This window comes from Trichechus manatus, unplaced genomic scaffold (assembly GCF_000243295.1).
Source record: "Trichechus manatus latirostris isolate Lorelei unplaced genomic scaffold, TriManLat1.0 scaffold00085, whole genome shotgun sequence".
NCBI lineage: Eukaryota > Metazoa > Chordata > Mammalia > Sirenia > Trichechidae > Trichechus > Trichechus manatus.
Genome location: NW_004444021.1, coordinates 3,519,861 through 3,538,268, shown reverse-complemented (window position 1 = coordinate 3,538,268; position 18,408 = coordinate 3,519,861). Strand labels below are relative to the sequence as shown.

Genomic DNA, 18,408 nt, shown 5'->3' with positions numbered 1-18,408 from the left:
GCCTAACTGAAGACTCCTGTGTTCTAGGAGAAGGCCTATGCGTGCCCTGCCTCTGCTTTTCCTAGGGGTGGAGGTAACAACCGTCTGGCATTGCTGCTGCCCAGCTCTTTCCTCCTCTGTCAATGCTTCTTCCACACCATCAGGCGCATTTCCAGGGTGCCACCTGTTCCTAAAGCTCACCCCTTTCATGCCTTCACACCGAGAAAGTGAACTCCACCTGCTGCAACGTTGTCAGGCAGGGCAACCCAGTCTCCTGAGCAGGGCATTTGGAACATTTTGGAGACAGCCCCACTAGAATGTTATAACGTCCTTCTCGCAGCACTTTCTTCCCTGGGTGGAAAATACGTCCCTCCACCCCTCTGCTCTACTGAACGGGCCCGGCCGGACTAGGCAGATTTTACAGCATCAGGCCCTTTTTCCCTGACTGTCCCCAGCCCGGCCCCAGAGGCTCTGTCCTCGCCAGGTGAACTGTACCTGGGCGTGGAGCGGCTGGTACTCTAGCTACCCAGCCACCCCAGAGGTTCTAACCTCTGGCACTCGCGGACAAAGAGTGCCACCTGGTAGGGAGTTAATAGTGGTCCTTTAAAATGCAATGCAAACCCCTCCTACATTTGTTGTCAAATCACTTCCATACGATTCCTAGGCAGGCTGTAGATGCTGCGCCTGGGAGAAGGGCTGGGGAAACGCTGCCTGTATGTGCAAAAAATAGCCCCCGAGGATCGCGAGCCAAGTACTCGGCTGGAGTTTCTGGATGCCCGCTGGGAGGTTGGCTGTCCCCCGAGAGCCCCGCGGGGTTGGGTCCGTTCCGCTTCTGCACGCCGGGCGGCTGGAGCAGACACCGACTTTGGGAGTTCCTTCCTGCCTTGTATGGAGGGCTGTTCCCGGCCCATCTCCGCCCGACTGCTCTGACGCCCAGCCCTCCCGCTGCCCACCCCTAGCCACCTCCCTCTGACTTGCCCGGAGAAGCCAGACGGAGCCTCTCCCTTCCACAAGTCTCTCTGCCTGCCATTCCCTCATTCCTGCAGCCACCCCCTCTCCCCAGCGCCGTCACCCCTCCTCCGCCCCCGCCTCCGCCTCCTCCTGTTCCACGGCAATCAGGGGAATAAATCAGGGAGGAAACGGAGACAGAGCCAGAGCGAGAGCGCCCGAGGTCTGTTTCCAAAGTCGCCCTTGATGGCGGCGGAGGCGAGGCAGCCGCGGCGCGGAGCAACCGACGCGCGCTAGAGGGTTCGCCCGCCGCCGCCCCTTCCCCGGCACCCACTTTCCCCTAGCCGCTCCCCGCGCGAGTCCGCGCCCCGGGCCCGGGCGCGCCAGCCTTCCAAACGTCTGCTGCTGAAGGGAGAGTGTGTTTCCCTTCCTCCTCCCGCGGTTTCCAGTACGGTTCCTTCCCCGGATTGGTGAGGGAGGGGGCATTGATCTTCGATCGTGAAGATGGCTGCTGGCTGCCTGCTGGCCTTGACTCTGACACTTTTCCAATCTTTCCTGATCGGCCCCTCGTCGGAGGAGCCTTTCCCTTCGGCTGTCACGTAAGTCGGCTGGCCGGGCCGGGGTGGGGGCGAGGGACGAGGGGCGCCGCGGGAGCTGGGGCGCGGCGTGTAGGGGGGGGGGTCCCTTTCCGGAGTTGCGGGCTGTTCTGCCCGTGGGGGTGGGGAGCGAGCGGCTGGTGAGGCGGGCTCCGATCTGGGGAGGCCGAGCGCGAGGTGCGCGCTGCACGCCGCCGGAATGCGCGCTGAACCGGCATCTCAGGCTCCTCAGAAGGGCCCGGCCGTCCCGGGAAACGTCCGCGAGGACTCGCGGCGCCTCAGCCTGTCTCTGGAAGATTTGAGATATAAGAGTTTAGCTGTACTGGAGGGGAAAGTTTCCAGCCAGATACACGCTCTCATCAAACCCAGTCCAATAAAAAGTTGTGTTCTGGATAGGCATTTTACAAATAGGTAATTTCAAGCTTGCCAGGGTAGCCTGGACTTTTCCCGCACTTGGCCTCTGGGATGCTTTCTAATTGCTATAGTGTCGAAACTCGTTTAGATCCCAAATTGCTAGGTGCACTTGACTGCCTTTCTGATCCGAAGCTTGCCTCTCTCCCCGCAGCTACAGCATGCTGTCCACCCAGGAGGCTGGCTGGTACTGGGGCCCGGCTATCCTACCCTCTTCACCCTTTATTCCAAACATCTAAGTGCCGGCAGACATGCGGTTTCTGTTCTTAGAATGAACAGAACCTATTCTTTGAGGGAGGAACTGAGCCCTTCCAGAATGTCCTGCAGTTTTCTCTTATTTTTAACATATATAAAATAACTTCCAAGTTAAAAAAACAAAACTCGTTGCTATCCTGGAAACGGGGCGTTTAAAGGTAGCTGTAGTCACACGGCAGGGAGGAAATGGAAAATAGTAATTCTCTCCTCTCTTAAACTGGAAAAAGAATGAAAATCATATAAATACATATATATTTTTAAATGCGCGAAATAGCTTATCAGGCATTCGGGGAAGGCATTTATTTTGGTTATTGAAGCTACTTTAAAGCTTCTAACAGTAGGAAATCTTAAGTGGATGAGTCACTTTAATGTATTTTACATAACAAAAACAAAGCCCAAGGTAGCCTTCCCGGTATTTATTCCTTTTGCAAATTATTTGCTGTCCTTTGTTGCCTGAGTGCTGAATACCGGAGTTTTTGGTGGGTACTAACAGCGAATCTTTACCATTTGAAACCCTGCAGCTATTATTTAAAGCTTAAAATATTTATTAGGTGTCAGTGCAAGAATCTGGAGGATGCACATTCTCAACCGGAGAAGGGGAGTGTCTTGATTTTTTTGTCGGTGATTTACAGTAATGTTCCCTTTTAGATAATCTTCCATAAAAATGATTGCGGATTCTTTTTTGTTATGAAGCAAAAGGGTAAATGCCATCTGTAGATCCTTTCATTGACAGAATGGTCCAAGTGGGTATTTTGAAACATAAAAAAGAGTAAGAATTACCCTAAATATGCTTCCAAATTATTCACTCTTATTAAAAAAATCACACTTTTACTTATTTAATTCTTAAGTCTTTTTGTATCTTGGCCTATTTATTAAGTGAGAACTCAAGTGATTCATTTGTATTTTGGTCACATAAAGAAGTAGTTCTTTAAAAACAAGTGACGTTCTACATGGGTTCAGTTTACACATCTTTGAAGTATTGTTTTTAATTGACAGTTCATCAATATTTCTATCATTTGGGGGACATACATTATCCCACCATTGGAGATAACTATGACCTTTCAAAATAGAACCAAATACAACCTTCTATTCCTGAACATAGTATAGTAAAATATTAATGTAAAAATCCTTACTGTAATAAATGCAATAAATGCATTCCTGAAATTAAAATAACTCCATTTTTGTGGTCAGAAATTCACTAGGGACAAGAAATATAAGAAGAATTGGTGAGCTAAAATAAGAATTAAGACACCACGTTTTCTTTTCTTTGAAAGAATTTGAATTTTATTTTTAACAGTATAACAATATAAATTTAAGACATTTTTAAATTATCTAAAACGTTAGTTATTTTATGAAAAAGAACTTAATGAAAGATTTGGTAGGCTAACTCAGTCTCCTGTAGGTAATATTAACAATATTTTTGGAAGGCTTCCCCATCTTCAAGTATTTATTTGAAAAGTTAGCAATACCATTCTCTGAGGAGAGGAGAAATGTTAGTTGACATTTGTACTTCATGTTAGATTTCTGAATAAACTTCTTGAAATAAAAACAAATGCAGCATTACTTTCATCAAGATGTGGTGCCATGTGCTTTTCTTTAAAGAAAACAATTCATATAGAGTTTATCATGATAAGTCTTAACTCTTTGGGAAAATTTTTAAGTTTATAAAACCTAAGTACAAAGATTATGGTACTCACTAAAGGCAAATTATTTATGTGTGTGTGTGTGCATGTGTGTGTGTGTGTATGTGTATGCATTTCTCTGGAAATCATTAGTAAATTCTTTTGTTTTTTGACAATTCTGTTTTTCAGAGAAAAAGTAATATAAGAAGTTTTTATCATCACAAGAGGAAGAACATGCCATCAATACACTATAAAATTAATTATACACTAATTGGAGTGGGGCCTGATTTAGATTAGTAATTCAGAGTTGTATGTGGTTTTTGTTTTTTTTTTAAAGAGGATGTTTACAATAATATGAAGGGCTTAAATTTTATCATAATTTATTATGATAAAATTTAAGCAGTATGTTATTTTAAATACTTTATTTAATTTCCTGCTCTCTGGGTTAACATACATCTAATGTAGCATATTCTGTATTAAAATACTAGTTAAACTTTCTGGATTAAAATAGTAGTTAAATTGTTCTAAGAGTTAAACTATAAAGCTTTTTTTTTTCCTCAGACAAAGGGAATTTTCATACAGTTATTTCACTGGATTAGGTGTTTCCTTTGGAAATGTTTGCTTCAAAAAGGTGTGAAACTAAATGTACCATATGGTAGCAACCACCTAATTGTATATTGGTTTATATATAAATGGAAAATACATCATTTACATGTTATGGTATGCACATATTATGTTGGTATTTTAAAATATAGTTTTCAAAGAGGAGCTTTCCTTCACAGAAATAATTTCTTGGCACAATTTTAAAACACTTGTGTTTTAAAATTCAGGATAGCATATATGGTAACCAGTATGATGGCAACTAACAGCAACAGCAGAAACTATAATGTTAATTTAAATCTGTCGTCTTTAATTTTAGAATTTTAGAATGCTTTAGAATTTTAAAGCATTGCAGTTATAACTATAATTCATGTATACCTTTATCTCATTGTCATATCAATTGCCAATCATTGTTACATCAGAATACCAATCAGTCAAAAAGAATTGGCTGAAAGTTGATTGGTGGATGGGGATTTTAATATAAAGTATATATTGGCATAAATGTATAACTAAGAATTCTAATTATGTACAGAAAATAACAGATAAAATCTCATAAAAGAATAGTATTTTTAGGGCTTCAAATTCTTATGATATAAATCTTTTCCCCCCATTATTAGACAAATTTGTACTTAAAGGATTTAGAAAAGAAATAACTATGTCATGACATTGGAATGGATATTTTCTCTTTGTGTTAGAAGTGATATAATTATTCTTAAGTGAGGTTAGCAATTTCTGTTTATATAACATATACTCAAGGAAATGTGCCTTATGATAAATGATGAGATAAAATATTAAACATAAAATAAAACCTAAAAACAATTAACATTAATAAATCCATTTCTCATATCTTCAGGTTGTTCCCATCAGCTTAACCACATGCCAGAATTTATTATTCCACAGGTGTATGCTTAAAGCATTCAACAGTAGATATATTTTTCTTTATAAGTAGTAACATAATGTTAAATTCATTAATGTTCATACATAAGTATATATATATATAGCTATTTGAATTTACATTTGAGTGAGTATTAGACAGACTGAAATGGATATAATCTAAAAACATTTTGGAAAGATACAAGAAGCTAAACTTACAGTTTATAAAAAGGAAATAAAATGTGCCTTTATCAGTTTTTTTCATAGCTTTCACTAATTGTATTTTAATTTAATGAATAAATATAAAACCAGAAACTAAAGTGGATAGTTCATTTTGAAAAAAAAAAAAGCACCACTCATTTTCTTCAAAGAAATTTGGCTGCGTAGACACCTTTATATTATTTCTCCGACACTGGTAAAAAGAACATAGTAATCTTCCTTTTAGGGTTTTACACATTGTACATTTTTGCAGTAATATAAACAATACATGCAAATTATATATTTTATTCAAATTTAGTTTTTACTTTTTAGAAGCATATTTATAAGAAACAACTGTGCAGTTCAAAATTTTCTAAATAATTAAAAAATTATGCCTATGCAATTTCTGTATTAATTTATGTATTTTCTGCAGTATTATTATGTGAAATACATGCACCAAGTTTTCTATTCTTTTCCCTATTTTTCAATACAGATGCCAAGAGTAACTGGTTTTTCTGAATTTACATCTTATTATCTAGTGTCTTTAAATTATTTATAACCTTGAAATGGAGTTTTAAATGGATAAAATGAAATATATTTTAGGCAAATGGCCCAATTTGTTGATCTCCTTTAGCATTTACGTCTATGGGCATAAATAATTCTAAGGTAAATATGCTTAAATACAATTTAAAAAAAAAAATCTGTTTGATCGTTCCTTTTTAAAAAGGAACATTTTATTGTTATTAAAGTGATGACTTCCCATTATTTGTAATAAAAGAGCTCTCTGGGGTAGTATTTCCAAAAAGCATGTAAGCTGCTTACCGTGGGGAACTAACTCTATTATATCCACCCCACATTTATTTAGGGTTTACAGTGTGCTTCAAGCACTGTGTTAATAAGTGTGTCAACCAGTCCTTCTTTTCATGGATTATCTATGAGCAGTACCCCACTATTCCCAAACCTTTCGAATGGTAGTTGTCCCATAAAATTGGAAAAGCGCCGTGATGGTCAACCATAATAGTTTACACAAGTCATTTTTTCTTTTATGTGCATTAAAACATGAAAATGGTTGTGTCACATTGTTTGCAGGGTTGAAGGAAAAAGACTATTGATTTACATGTCAATTGAGATAAAACTAGTAGCACTTTGTGAAAAATGTTGTATTTACTACCTTCTCCTTGAGGTTCCAAAATATTAACAATGCATAATTAGATAATTTTGGTCTAGATTATATTATCATTGTTGTTGTTGTTAGGTGCTGTTGAGTCAGTTCTGATTCATATCAACCCTGTAGGACAGAGTAGAACTGCCCTATAGGGTTTCCAGGGAGTGGCTAGTAGATTTGAACTGCCGACTTTGGTTAGCAGCTGAGCTCTTAACCACTATGGCACCAGGGGTTGTATATTATCATAGTACTCTTTTTAACAGTGTTGTAAGTATGCAAAAATATTCATATATGCAGGTGTGTATATGCGTACACATATCACATATTCATATATGTATTATTTTAAACTTCTTCAAATTAGAACTTCTTCAACCTAGAGTAGGAAAAACTCACTAAGGTAGGCTTATTAACAAGTGGGCATGCTTTACAATCTCTGCCATTCCACAGCAGTGTTTACGGATTATATCTCATCCAAATTATTTTATACCACCATCGTTTAAGAACAATTTGTCAAGAGGACCAAATGAAATCTGTATACAAAAGCAGCTTGAAAATACTAAAATTCTGTAGAGATGGCATTATTAGCATTATAGATGAGTAACAAAAGAGCTATGATTTTAAAGATGGTTTTGCTGTCTTTTAAACAAAAGAAGTATGAGAAAGAAACTGTTGCACTTAGAATGTTGAGCACCTATTAAAATCTTTGCATATTAAGCAATTTTATTTTTGGCATTTAGATATGGGATACTTCGAAATCTGTGAGAGTTAAACACATCTAGCAGTGTGACATAATGTCTTAGGAATGAAAGAGCACATGTTTTAAAATTTTATTTGTAAAATGTATAGTTTTAGTTACCCCTGTCTGTATTCTTTACATAATTTGTAGTAATCCAATATGTAGGAATAAACTACAATTAGAAATTTAAAAAAAGTCAGGGAAGTGAATGTTGCTTCTTAAATTTTTTCCATTTATTTATACCTATACTGAAAAGTTATGAATATGGTTATGAAAACGATTGACGTTGTGGCCCTAACAAACAGGCACACTTTTACAGTTAATTTCAATAATTCAGAATCAGGCTGTTGTATATGAAGCAATATTTGAAGTTCTCTTTGAATAGGAATATGGAGTATTTTTGGCTAAATGTTGTTTTAACATTTACTTCTACTGATTTTTTTTTAACCATATGCTTCTACTGGATTAAGAAAATTAGGATACATTTTAAATTCTGTATTGTAAATGGAAGATCTACTTAAGCTAGAAATTATGGCAGTGGAAAATAATGATATTGGACATTTTAAATACTTAATTAAGACTTGGGGAGAATTTTATTGTCTATTGTCTATTTGACTTTTTTTTCCCCCCTTGAGTAATTTAAAAATTACTGTTGTGGTCTCCTGGCAAATTAAGAAAAATAATTCCTGTATTCTTTTATTTAAATAATTCATTCTTAATTTCTCTCTGTCTCTCATACACACACACACACACACACACGTGCATACACACACATACAATTATCATTAATGAAAAATATTAGTACTTGCAGATAACATCAAGTCAAATGGGGACTATTTTAGTTCTCTTGTCCTCCCCCATGCCCCAAGTTACCTGTGACAAGTCCGCAATTTCAGATCCTTCTTACTTGAATCTTCTGGGGATTTCCTCTTATCACTGAACAGTTCTCTCTGTAGGGAAATTTTTGAGAGATTTTGATACACAGATAAATCTGTAATATATAACCAACAGTTCCTCCTAAATTGTCAGACAGTTAATATAATTGTTTCTTTTGAGATTTGTTCCCATATTGCAGGGATATTTAGGGAAAAGAAGGGAAAGAGTTAATAAAATTGTTCTCTGTCTAAGATGCATACTGTCAGACTATATAAAGGGATGGGTAATCATTGATGTCTTATTTTGAGGGTTAAAAGAGGAATGGCTCTATAAAATAAATGGGTTTGAGTACACTGGCACAAATCTCTTGTTTTAAAAAGTGGTCAGATGTGTTGTGGTGAAAATACTACGAAGAATGATACATGTGTAAGTAGGGCAGAGAAAGGAGCCTTCAGATTAAAGAGGTATCAAGTTGCATTAAAGATGCTGAAGGTGGCGGTTGGTATTTTTCTTATTTTCTTTATTTTTTCCCGTTTTCCATGTGAGCTTGGTTATACTGGAAATGCTGTTTAGTGAACATAATACTCATTTTAGATTTCTAAATATTCAGATGTGGAAATTCACTCTAGAGAACAAAGGCAATAAAAGTGTCTAGATCTCAAAAAAATAGAAGCACTTATTTATTTTTTTATGAAACCCTAGGGAAAGGGTTCATTGGGTAAGAAATATTAGTATAATGTTTTATTAAAAATTTAAGTGCTAATAATCAAGAAAAAATTCTGTTAGTAAATTTATTCCATTAGATTACAAGAAATAAAATAACTTTCAGGTAGGTAGGCTTCTGAGTGGTACACTTAAAACTATTTAGACCTCTGAATAAATAGTACATCTCATTTTTAAAGAAAGTTTTAATTTACAATGTCCCTTTTAATGTCTCCTAATTCAGATATTTTTATCATTAAATATAAGTTAATTTAACACTTATGGCAAGCATTGTGTGCACTGAACTACACACTGAGAATACAAATTGAGTGAGAGTCTCCTACAAAGACTGTGCTTACTGTGAAGAAGTGGGATCGCCAAAGCATGACAAAGGAAATGCATATAGCATGTTAAAGAAACATGGGCTGTTTCGTGTTAGGCATAGGACTCATGGGTGGATAGAGATGTGAGTGAAACTGAACCTTGGTTTGAGTCCAAGTTGTAAAATTCTTGCATCAGACCTATCTTCCTACTTGACCTGAGAGGGGAGGTATTCACAGCACATTGGGCATTTGTGGCAGTGCTGCTCTGCATACCAAAACAAATTTAGCTTTTATCCTTTGTTGCTGCTGAGATTTTTAAGTTAGGGAAAAAAGAAAAGTAGTAAATTCTGAATCATACTAGGTAGAAGATGGATTATAGAGGGTCAAGATTTGAGGCAACGACAGAGAGCAGAGCAGGTAGAAGACTACTGCAACATTTCTGTTGTATGAGATGCCCATGATCTAAAAAGGAATAGTGGTAGTGGAGGAGTGAAATAGAAACAGACACAAAATACACTATAGAAGTAAAATTGACAGTCTTTGGTGATTACGGGATTTGGGGAATCAGGAAAAGGGAACAGTTGGACATGACTGTAAGATCTCTTAACAGGTAGATCATGTTACATTAAACTACATAGAACAGAGACAGAGGAGGAGTGTCAGGTTGGTGGTAGTGGAGGTGGGGGTAATTTTGAGTTTTCAGCATCTCTGTAGGTTGTCATTAAAAACCAACCAAACCTGTTGCCGTTGAGTCGATGCTGACTCATAGCGACCCTATAGACAGAGTAGAACTGCTCCATAGGGTTTCCTAGGAGCAGCTGGTAGATCCGAACTGCCGACATTTTGGTTAGCAGCCAAAGCTCTTAGCCACTGAGCCACCAGGGCTCCAGGTGTTTATTAGGCCGTTAGAAATATATGTCTGGAGGGGTTTGGAGGCAGATTGAGAGAGCAATATCTTTGAAGCCAGAAGAAGGGTTCATTCTTTTATTTAACAAATATTTATTGAGCACATACCAAAAAAAAAAACCAAACAAACAAACAAAAAAAAAAAACAAGACCATTACTGTCTAGTCGATTCCAACTCATAGCAACTCTATAGGATGGAGTGGAACTGCCCCACAGTGTTTCCAAGGAGTGGCTGGTGGATTCGTACTGCCAACCTTTTGGTTAGCAGCCTTAGGTCTTAACCACTGAACCACCAGGGCCCCACATACTGTGACAGGCAGTGTCAAAGAAGACACTCTACATGCTGTTGGATGTTGCCTGAATGGATGTTTTGCAGTGCGTGACTTATATAAAAAGAGTAGTTTCAGTGGAGTGCTGGGGACAGAAACATGGTTTCAATAGCTGGAGGATTTGGTAGGTGAGAATATGGTGCAGCAAGTACAGGAATTTGGCAAAAACAGGGAAAGGACAGTTCGTTAAATTTAGAGGAAGACAGGTTAAAGGATTTTTGATTCCTTTGTTTTAAGAACACGGGTTATATTAGGCCATTTGGGATTGCAAGTAGTAGGATAGGACTATCTTAAACCGAAAAGGGAAATGTTTTTAAATGGTAGAGGAGCTAGATGATCAGTCGTGGGAATCAAAGTTAAGGATGTGCCAACAACTGCAGAGAGGGGTGGGACTGCATCAAGACAGTCTCTTGCTCCAGCCTCTGCTTTGCTCTGTGTGGCCTCCTTATTCTCTCGCTGTCTCTGCAGACTGGCTTTACCTGCTTCCCAGAGTTCATGGTGCTGAAAGACTACCAGGGATTACATTTTCTCTATTGAAACCATGAACCGACTTGATACTAGAATTCCGGTCCCAAACACAGCCTCCCAAAGAACATAAGTAGATAGTCTGAACATGGGCCAGATCGCCATCTATAGCCCAATTCTTTTGTGACCAGGAGATGAGATTTGTAAAACGGACTCTGCCTGAGCTTGGGTCAGTTATCCACACTTGGTGCAATATCATTAGAAAGTATTACATTGCAAAGGGCCGGTTGTTAATACCCTGGAAATGAGGAAGAGTCAGTTCTCAGAAAAAGGCTCATTGGGGCTGGGGAAGTTTGCTCAGACAACTAAATAAGTGTTACCAGAGGGGAGATTTGAGCATATCAGAGGATGAACACAAAATGGGGAAGAGATGAAAAAAGAGATAAGAGAGTCTGATTGACCGATGAATGTTCTGACAGGCAAGTGAGGAGGGATCAAGACTATAAACCATGTCTTACAGAGTAACTTCTGAAATATGAAACAGCTTTGAGAATTAAAGCAGATGGTTGGAATATACAATAGATTCCCTTTCAGTTTACTGGAGATGATTTTGGGGGAATCTTACAAATTATAAATTCCATTCTCAAGAAAGGATGACATGATTCAGAAATACAATGCATATGTATTAGTAATATTCAAATTTTGAGATACAAGGACTAGACTTTTTCTTGGTAGTAACAGGATTCCAGTTCACCTCTATATTCCCTTTAGACACAACAACACTTGGTTCTCCTGTCCTTATTTTTCTTTTACTTCTTTTCTAGGAGAGATTGTAATCTTGAAGATCCATGTAATTTTGAAGGAATGTTATTAGATATAATAAGTGTATGTGCTTGTGGTAAAAAGATGTTACAGTAATATCAATGAAGAGGAAACAAAGAACAGATTGTTCTTGCTTCTGGTAACTTAGCATTATTTATCAATTTTATCACAGACAGTGGTGGTTTACTGCCTCACTCAGTGGGTGCGTCCCTCCCCCCATACTCAATTTTTAGTATAGGGCAGCAAATTGAATTGAACCAGATCCTTGTCAAGAAAACAAAATAATAAACTTGATAAGATAACAAACCACTAACAGGATATTCCTGCAAAGCATGTCCCTGGGCAATCCTTACAGAGGCATCTCAGGTCTCCTGAAGGTTTGGAAATGACTAGCAGCCGCCATCACAGCAGTTTTCCGAGTTTCCAAGATGACAGGATGAATGGTTAGAATCACAAATTTCAGAGGATCCAAAAATCAGTCTTGATCTCATTGGTACCAGTGCATTATGGAAAAACCAGTCTTGTAGTTTGTAATACAAGATGAGAAGAGTCAGGGGGAGCTATATTTCTTCTCTTTTATGGCTTTGCTCTTTTTTCTCTCCCATAGGCATTTACTGTTAGCTGTAGCTAATTTTGATACCTTTACCTGCAGAGTGTCTGAACACTAACAATTACTGACAACTACTCTTCTATTATCATAATACTGCTTTCTGTCATTTTTGAACTTCTATATGCCAGGCATTGCCAGTTAATACCCCCATGTTTTAATCCATCTAACCTTCAAACTGGTTCTCTAAAAGAGGTATTATTATCCCTGGTGGCGCAGTAGTTAAAGTGATCGAGTGCTAACCGAAACGTTGGCGGTTCCAAACCACCAGTGGCTCCGTGGGAGAAAGATGTAGCAGTCTGCTTCTGTAGAGATTCACAGCCTCGGAAACCCTATGGGATCACCATGAGTTGGAATTGACTGGACGACAGTGGGTTTTTAGTTTTATACATGAGAAAACGTAAAATACAGAGTATAAATAACTTTTCTGTATTTTCTTAGGAGCTAAAATTTGATCCCAAGCAGCTTGATTTTAGAGTCTTATACTCACCTGCTATACTTTGCTGCCCTGTTATGGCTGGAGATTTGTGGTATTATCATCCATTATCTCACCTGTTCCTGTTTGTGACTGATTGCTCATTCTGGCAGTACTGGCAGTCCCCAGTTACGGACAAGATCTGTTCCTAAGTGTGTCTTTAAGAATTTGTAGTCAAGTTGGAACAGATGCATACAGTTCTCATTTAGCCTTACGGTAGTGCAAGAAAAGGCTCGAAGCTTTTTTAATGATTTAAAAGCTGCCTGGGCAGCAAGTGAAGGTATTGTGATGAAGAATTTGTTTCACGTAGGGGTTGGTGCAGTCGTTTCAGAGTGAGGGCAAATTTACATAATATTAAATGGCCAGCATTAGTTGTCCGTAAGTCAGACGTTCATAACCCAAGGACTTACCATACAACCACTGCCACAGAGTTGATTGCAACTCATAACGACCCTGTAGGACAGAGTAGAACTGCCCCACAGGGTTTCCAAGGCCATGGGTTCAAAATGCTGACCTTTCAGTTTACAGCTGAGCGCTTAACCACTGTACCACCAGTATTCCTTCTGGCAGTATCCAAAAACAAACAAACAAACAAAAAAAACAAAACCTACTGCTGTCAAGTTGATTCCGACTCATACCTACCCTGTAGGACAGAGTAGAACTGCCCTCATAGGGTTTCCAAGGCTGTAAACCTTTACGGAGACAGACTGCCACATCTTTCTCACGTGGAGCAGATGATGAGTTTGAACCGCCGACCTTTTGGTTAGCAGCTGAGTGCTTTAGTCACTGGGCCACCAGGGCAGTATAGTTGGGGAAAAACTGAATCAATCTAACGTAGAACAGAATGAACTTTCAGTTTCCATTTCTCCATCTTTAGAGCCCTGTGGAGCACAGTTCTACTCTGCAACACTTGGGTCACCGTGAGTCAGAATTGACTCCAAGGCAACTGTGTGTGTGTGTGGTTTATTTTTTTTTAAGAACAGAAATAATAAATTAATCCTACGTCCCAGTGTTACTGTGAAGATTAAATGAGATAATGAATAGGGAACTTTGAAGGACTATTTAAAGTCCAGGCTTTATTATTTGTACCACATGTGATTTTTTTCTGCCTTCAAGAGATCATGAACTGATGACCAAATTTTAGTTAGCTAGATTATTGTGCTAATATATTATTTGGGCCATGAACAAAACTTGAAAGGAATGCACAGCAGTCCCAACGAGTGTTGCCTTTAATAATAAAGAGGAAATGAATGGAGATACAGTGGCTTGCAAGTGGACTAGGGTGAGTGAAGAGCTCCGTCTCTACTTTAACGACAAAACCTGTATCCTAAAAAGGACCATGAAGAGAGCAGAACCACAAAGGAGTTGATGTATTTTACCTTGACATTTCAGCGAGGCACCTGTTGTATGAGAACCATTCCACAGGAAGTGGAATCTATTTTTAAAAGTCATAACTTTGCCACTGATAACCTTTTCTTGTCAAACAAAGATGTGAGCTTTCAGCTTCAAGACAGAATATTTGAAAGTTAATAAAGTAATCTATCCATGATGTTTATAGAAATGATTCTAGACAACCCCACAAACTGGATGAGCACAGAATAGTAAAATCGAGACCAGTTGCATTTTTAGCAACCAATAAAGAAGTCAGCAAAAATCTGCCAAGAGCTTACTGAAAAAGGCCAGTTTTCATTTGACTCATGCCAACAGATGATTAGTTACACTCATTTAACCCCACCCCTTCACTTACAATGTAAATGGAGTTCAGCCTTTCACAAACACTGTTCTTTTATTGATAGAAATAAAACATTTAAAATGTCTCCTGCACATTTTGAATCAAGTGGTGGAAGAAAAAGATGTTTTAGACTAAACTATACATTAATCCATGACTAATGAGTACAACTTAATGATAACCATTGAAAATGACAAGTTTTGAAGTGCCGGAAACCACCTCTATGGCAGTCACTTTGACATTTGCCACGGGAATGTGCAAAATTCTTATGATGTTTGCCACTTTAAAAATGCCACTCTTCTTTGATGACATTAAATTAGAACTGATTTAAACTTGAATTTGCAAAGATGTTGGGAGACTCAAATGAAGGGGCCACGTGAAGCCTCAGGAGGATGGGTGCAATGGAGGGTGTCCAGACTGCTCTAAATTAAACATATTGGGTGCTTGCTTGTCCCTTGAAACACCTGATTTTCTAGTCTATATAAATGTAGAAATCAGGATTAATTTTCATAAGGCAAGTTTTTATTGTGCATGTGTAGCTTAGTTCCCAGGGGCTTGATACATGGGTGTTGAGGTCTGCCTAGTGAGTAATTGTTTAAAATTTATATTAATACCCGATGGTAATAAATAAACAGGGGAATGGTAACTCATCACAGAGCAAACCATGCGTGGTAATTAGATGAGATCATTCATTCCTTAAATTATCAGATGTGACACAACCTGTCTGTGTGGTGTCTAAAAGCCAGCTGAGTCCCTGGGTGTAAATGACCATGACAGAGGTGATTTGAGGGTTGCCTTGGATTTAGTTCTACCCCTTCTGGGTTTTTCCACAAGTGAAGCCGATTGACCCCCTCGGATTCTATTCTTATAATATGCACAGGAATCAAAACCTGGGGTCAACAAGCTGCTCTGGATGTATTTTTTTCCCCTCTTCTTTGTGATTACACTGCACTTGCCACTAATTTTAGGGAAACACATGCACCAGGAGTATAATTATAATGAAATCTTAATGAGGTGCTCACACAGATTCAGATGTGTTACATGCATGTAATATATATATTTAGGAGACTTTATAACACCTGAAAGTGTTTTGTAGTGTCCAGAAGTGCTGTCATATATAAGAAAGATTGCGAGTTTCCTAAGGAGTGACTGAAACATCAAAGTGGATGCAATGTATACATGCTGATTATAGTTTTTAACTTTTTGCCGACTCTGAGTCCTGTGGTCCAACATTATCACATCTTCTGAACTCCACAGTAATTCCATATTGCTCATTTTTCTCCCAAAATTTGTTAGAAAACATGATGATAGATATTTAAGTAAACCAGAACCACCCTAGCCTGTCTTCTGGAAATATAGAAGACTCAACGTGGGTAGTCTAGTGTTGTGGGAAGAATCAGGATTTGAGTCAAGGAGTCGCAAGGTTAAGCCCTGCTTCTGATACTACCTGTGTGATCTTGGAAAGTTCATTTCCCTGAGCTTCAGTTTCATACTTTATAAAAGAGGGATCACTCTCCTCGCATTCTAGGTGAAATTGTGAGGCTTTAAACGAGAGGCCGTCAAATATTTGTATATTCGTGTTCCACTGTGTTTATTGAGCAAAGAGTTGAAATTCCGTAAGTGTTAGTTTCTTTCATTGATTCTTCTTCTAATATGGAGTCATTAGAACTAGACATTTGTTTTGTAGTTCTGATTGACTCCTGGAAGTCTATGGAGATTATTAGGGATTAGTTTGTTTTCTCTAAGTAATCTCTTATGCTCTTCATATTAAATAGATTAGCACACTGGGGTAAAATCTTCCCTAGAATGGGCACAGGAAGGGGAAGACCAAGTCAAAAATAAAATGTACAGACCTTCTTCAAGGTCCTGAGGTTGTGTTTATGGCTCTTCATGCTGTGCATCATGACTTTTGTCTGAGGCTGGGCCGCAGATCGCTGGAAGAAATTGCAAATTGTGTTAAAGTTGCCAGTCAGAACCATGACCTCTTTGCTTACCAAATTAGAACAGATTACTGTGAAGAGGCAAAAGTCTGCTATATTTTAAATGAACCTAAATGTTGGGTTCATGCTGAGTGTCATCAAAGCTTCATTCTTGTATGTGACGATCAAGTACATACGATTCTAAAAAGTGATCTTCCAGTGGTGTGGTTGGAGCCTTTCCAAACCAGGTTTCCTCATCCGAACTACAGAACACGGATATTGATTTGAGTGACTGTTTTCTCAGTTCTGCCAAGGATGTTTCGTAACTGGTACCACCTTAGTGACGTAGATGACAAGTTCATTCATTAAAAAAAAAAATGATGCTTTAGCATATTGTTGTTGTTAGGTGACATTGAGTTGGTTCTAACTCAAAGCGATGCTGTCAGATGGAGTATAACTGCCCCACAGGGTTTCCAAGGAGTGACTGGCGGATTTGAACGGCTGACCTTTTGGTTAGCAACTGAGCTCTTAACCACTATGCCACCAGGGGTCCTTTAGCACATTAGGGCTTGATTATCTTGTGGAACTTGTCTGATTGGTTAAAACTGTGAGCACTGAGTTTAAATCTCAGGTCTTAGAAGCTGCTTACAGTTCCTTGCCAAGTGGCCCTTTCACAGGCCCCCTTACAAAATGGCAGTTTACTTCTTAAGGCTAGCAGGAGAATCTCTTTGTAGGAAGGGCTCCGTCCCTCTTCTAGGGACTTCCACCTGCTTAAGTCAGGTCTACCCACAATAATCTCCTTTTTGAATAAGTCAAAATCAAATTATTTGGGATTTTAATTATATCTTCAATATACCTTTGCCTTTGCCATTTAACATAACCTAATAACAGGAGTAACTTTTCCTCATATTCAGGAGGAATGGATTGGGGGGGCGGGCAGGAATGATGGAGTTTGTCTTAGAATTCTGCCTACCACAGTTATTATTATTAAACAAGCATCATAAATATAATACTTACATAGCAAAACCTGGGAAATGCCGCTGACTACCCATTCCTTTCCTACTTCACTTGTTCACAAACTCTTGCATTGCTGTGAAGCAGTCAGCTGACCTGTCATCCTCTGGCCTCCAGGCAAAACTGCTTTGCCATGTTGGTTCTAATCCATCTTATAAGGAAAGTAAATTCCAATAACCCTTTATGTACTCACTAAGGGTGTTGTCATAATTAGTTAGAAAGTTGAAGTTTTCACCTTCTACGTAGAAAGAAATTCTCTATGCTATGGTTTAATCTAATCTATGCTATTTCTTTCTTTTTTATTTTTTCCCATACAAAAATTTATATATACATTGTTATGTGACCCTAATTGCTTCTCCCCATGCTGTGACAGCACACTCCTTCTTTCCACCCTTGATTCCCCATGTCCATTCAACCAGCTCCTAACCCTCTCTGCCTTCCCACCTCACCTCTGGACAGAAGCTGCCCGTTTAGTCTCTTGTATCTACTTGAGCTACGAGGCACACTCCTCACGAGTATCACTTTATGCCCCACAGTCCAGTCCAATCCCTGCCTGAAGAGTTTGCCTCAGAAATTGTTTTAGTTCCGGGCTGATAGAGAAACCCGGAGCCATGCTTTCCGGGGTTCCTCCAGTCTCAGTCAGACCATTAAGTCTGGTCTTCTTACTAGAATTTGAGTTCTGCACCTCCCCTTTCTCCTGCTCCATCCGGGACTCTGTGTTTTGTTCCCTGTCAGGGCGGTCATTGGTGGTAGCCAGGCAGCATCTAGTTCTTCTGGTCTCAGGCTGATGAAGTCTCTGGTTTATGTGGCCCTTTCTGTCTCTTGGGGTAATACTTTCCTTGTGTCTTTGGTGTTCTT

At 38.9% G+C, this 18,408-nt stretch overlaps 1 protein-coding gene across 1 annotated transcript in view; it reads left to right on the top strand.

Moving 5' to 3' along the window:
- The first annotated feature begins 1,101 nt into the window (after positions 1-1,101).
- Positions 1,102-18,408, top strand: part of CACNA2D1 (calcium voltage-gated channel auxiliary subunit alpha2delta 1) — a 537,607-nt gene continuing 520,300 nt past the window's right edge. The window contains exon 1 of the mRNA XM_004381473.2: positions 1,102-1,526. Within this exon, the coding sequence (XP_004381530.1) occupies positions 1,432-1,526 (95 nt within the window). The 5' untranslated portion in view covers positions 1,102-1,431. The remainder of the gene's footprint in view (positions 1,527-18,408) is intronic.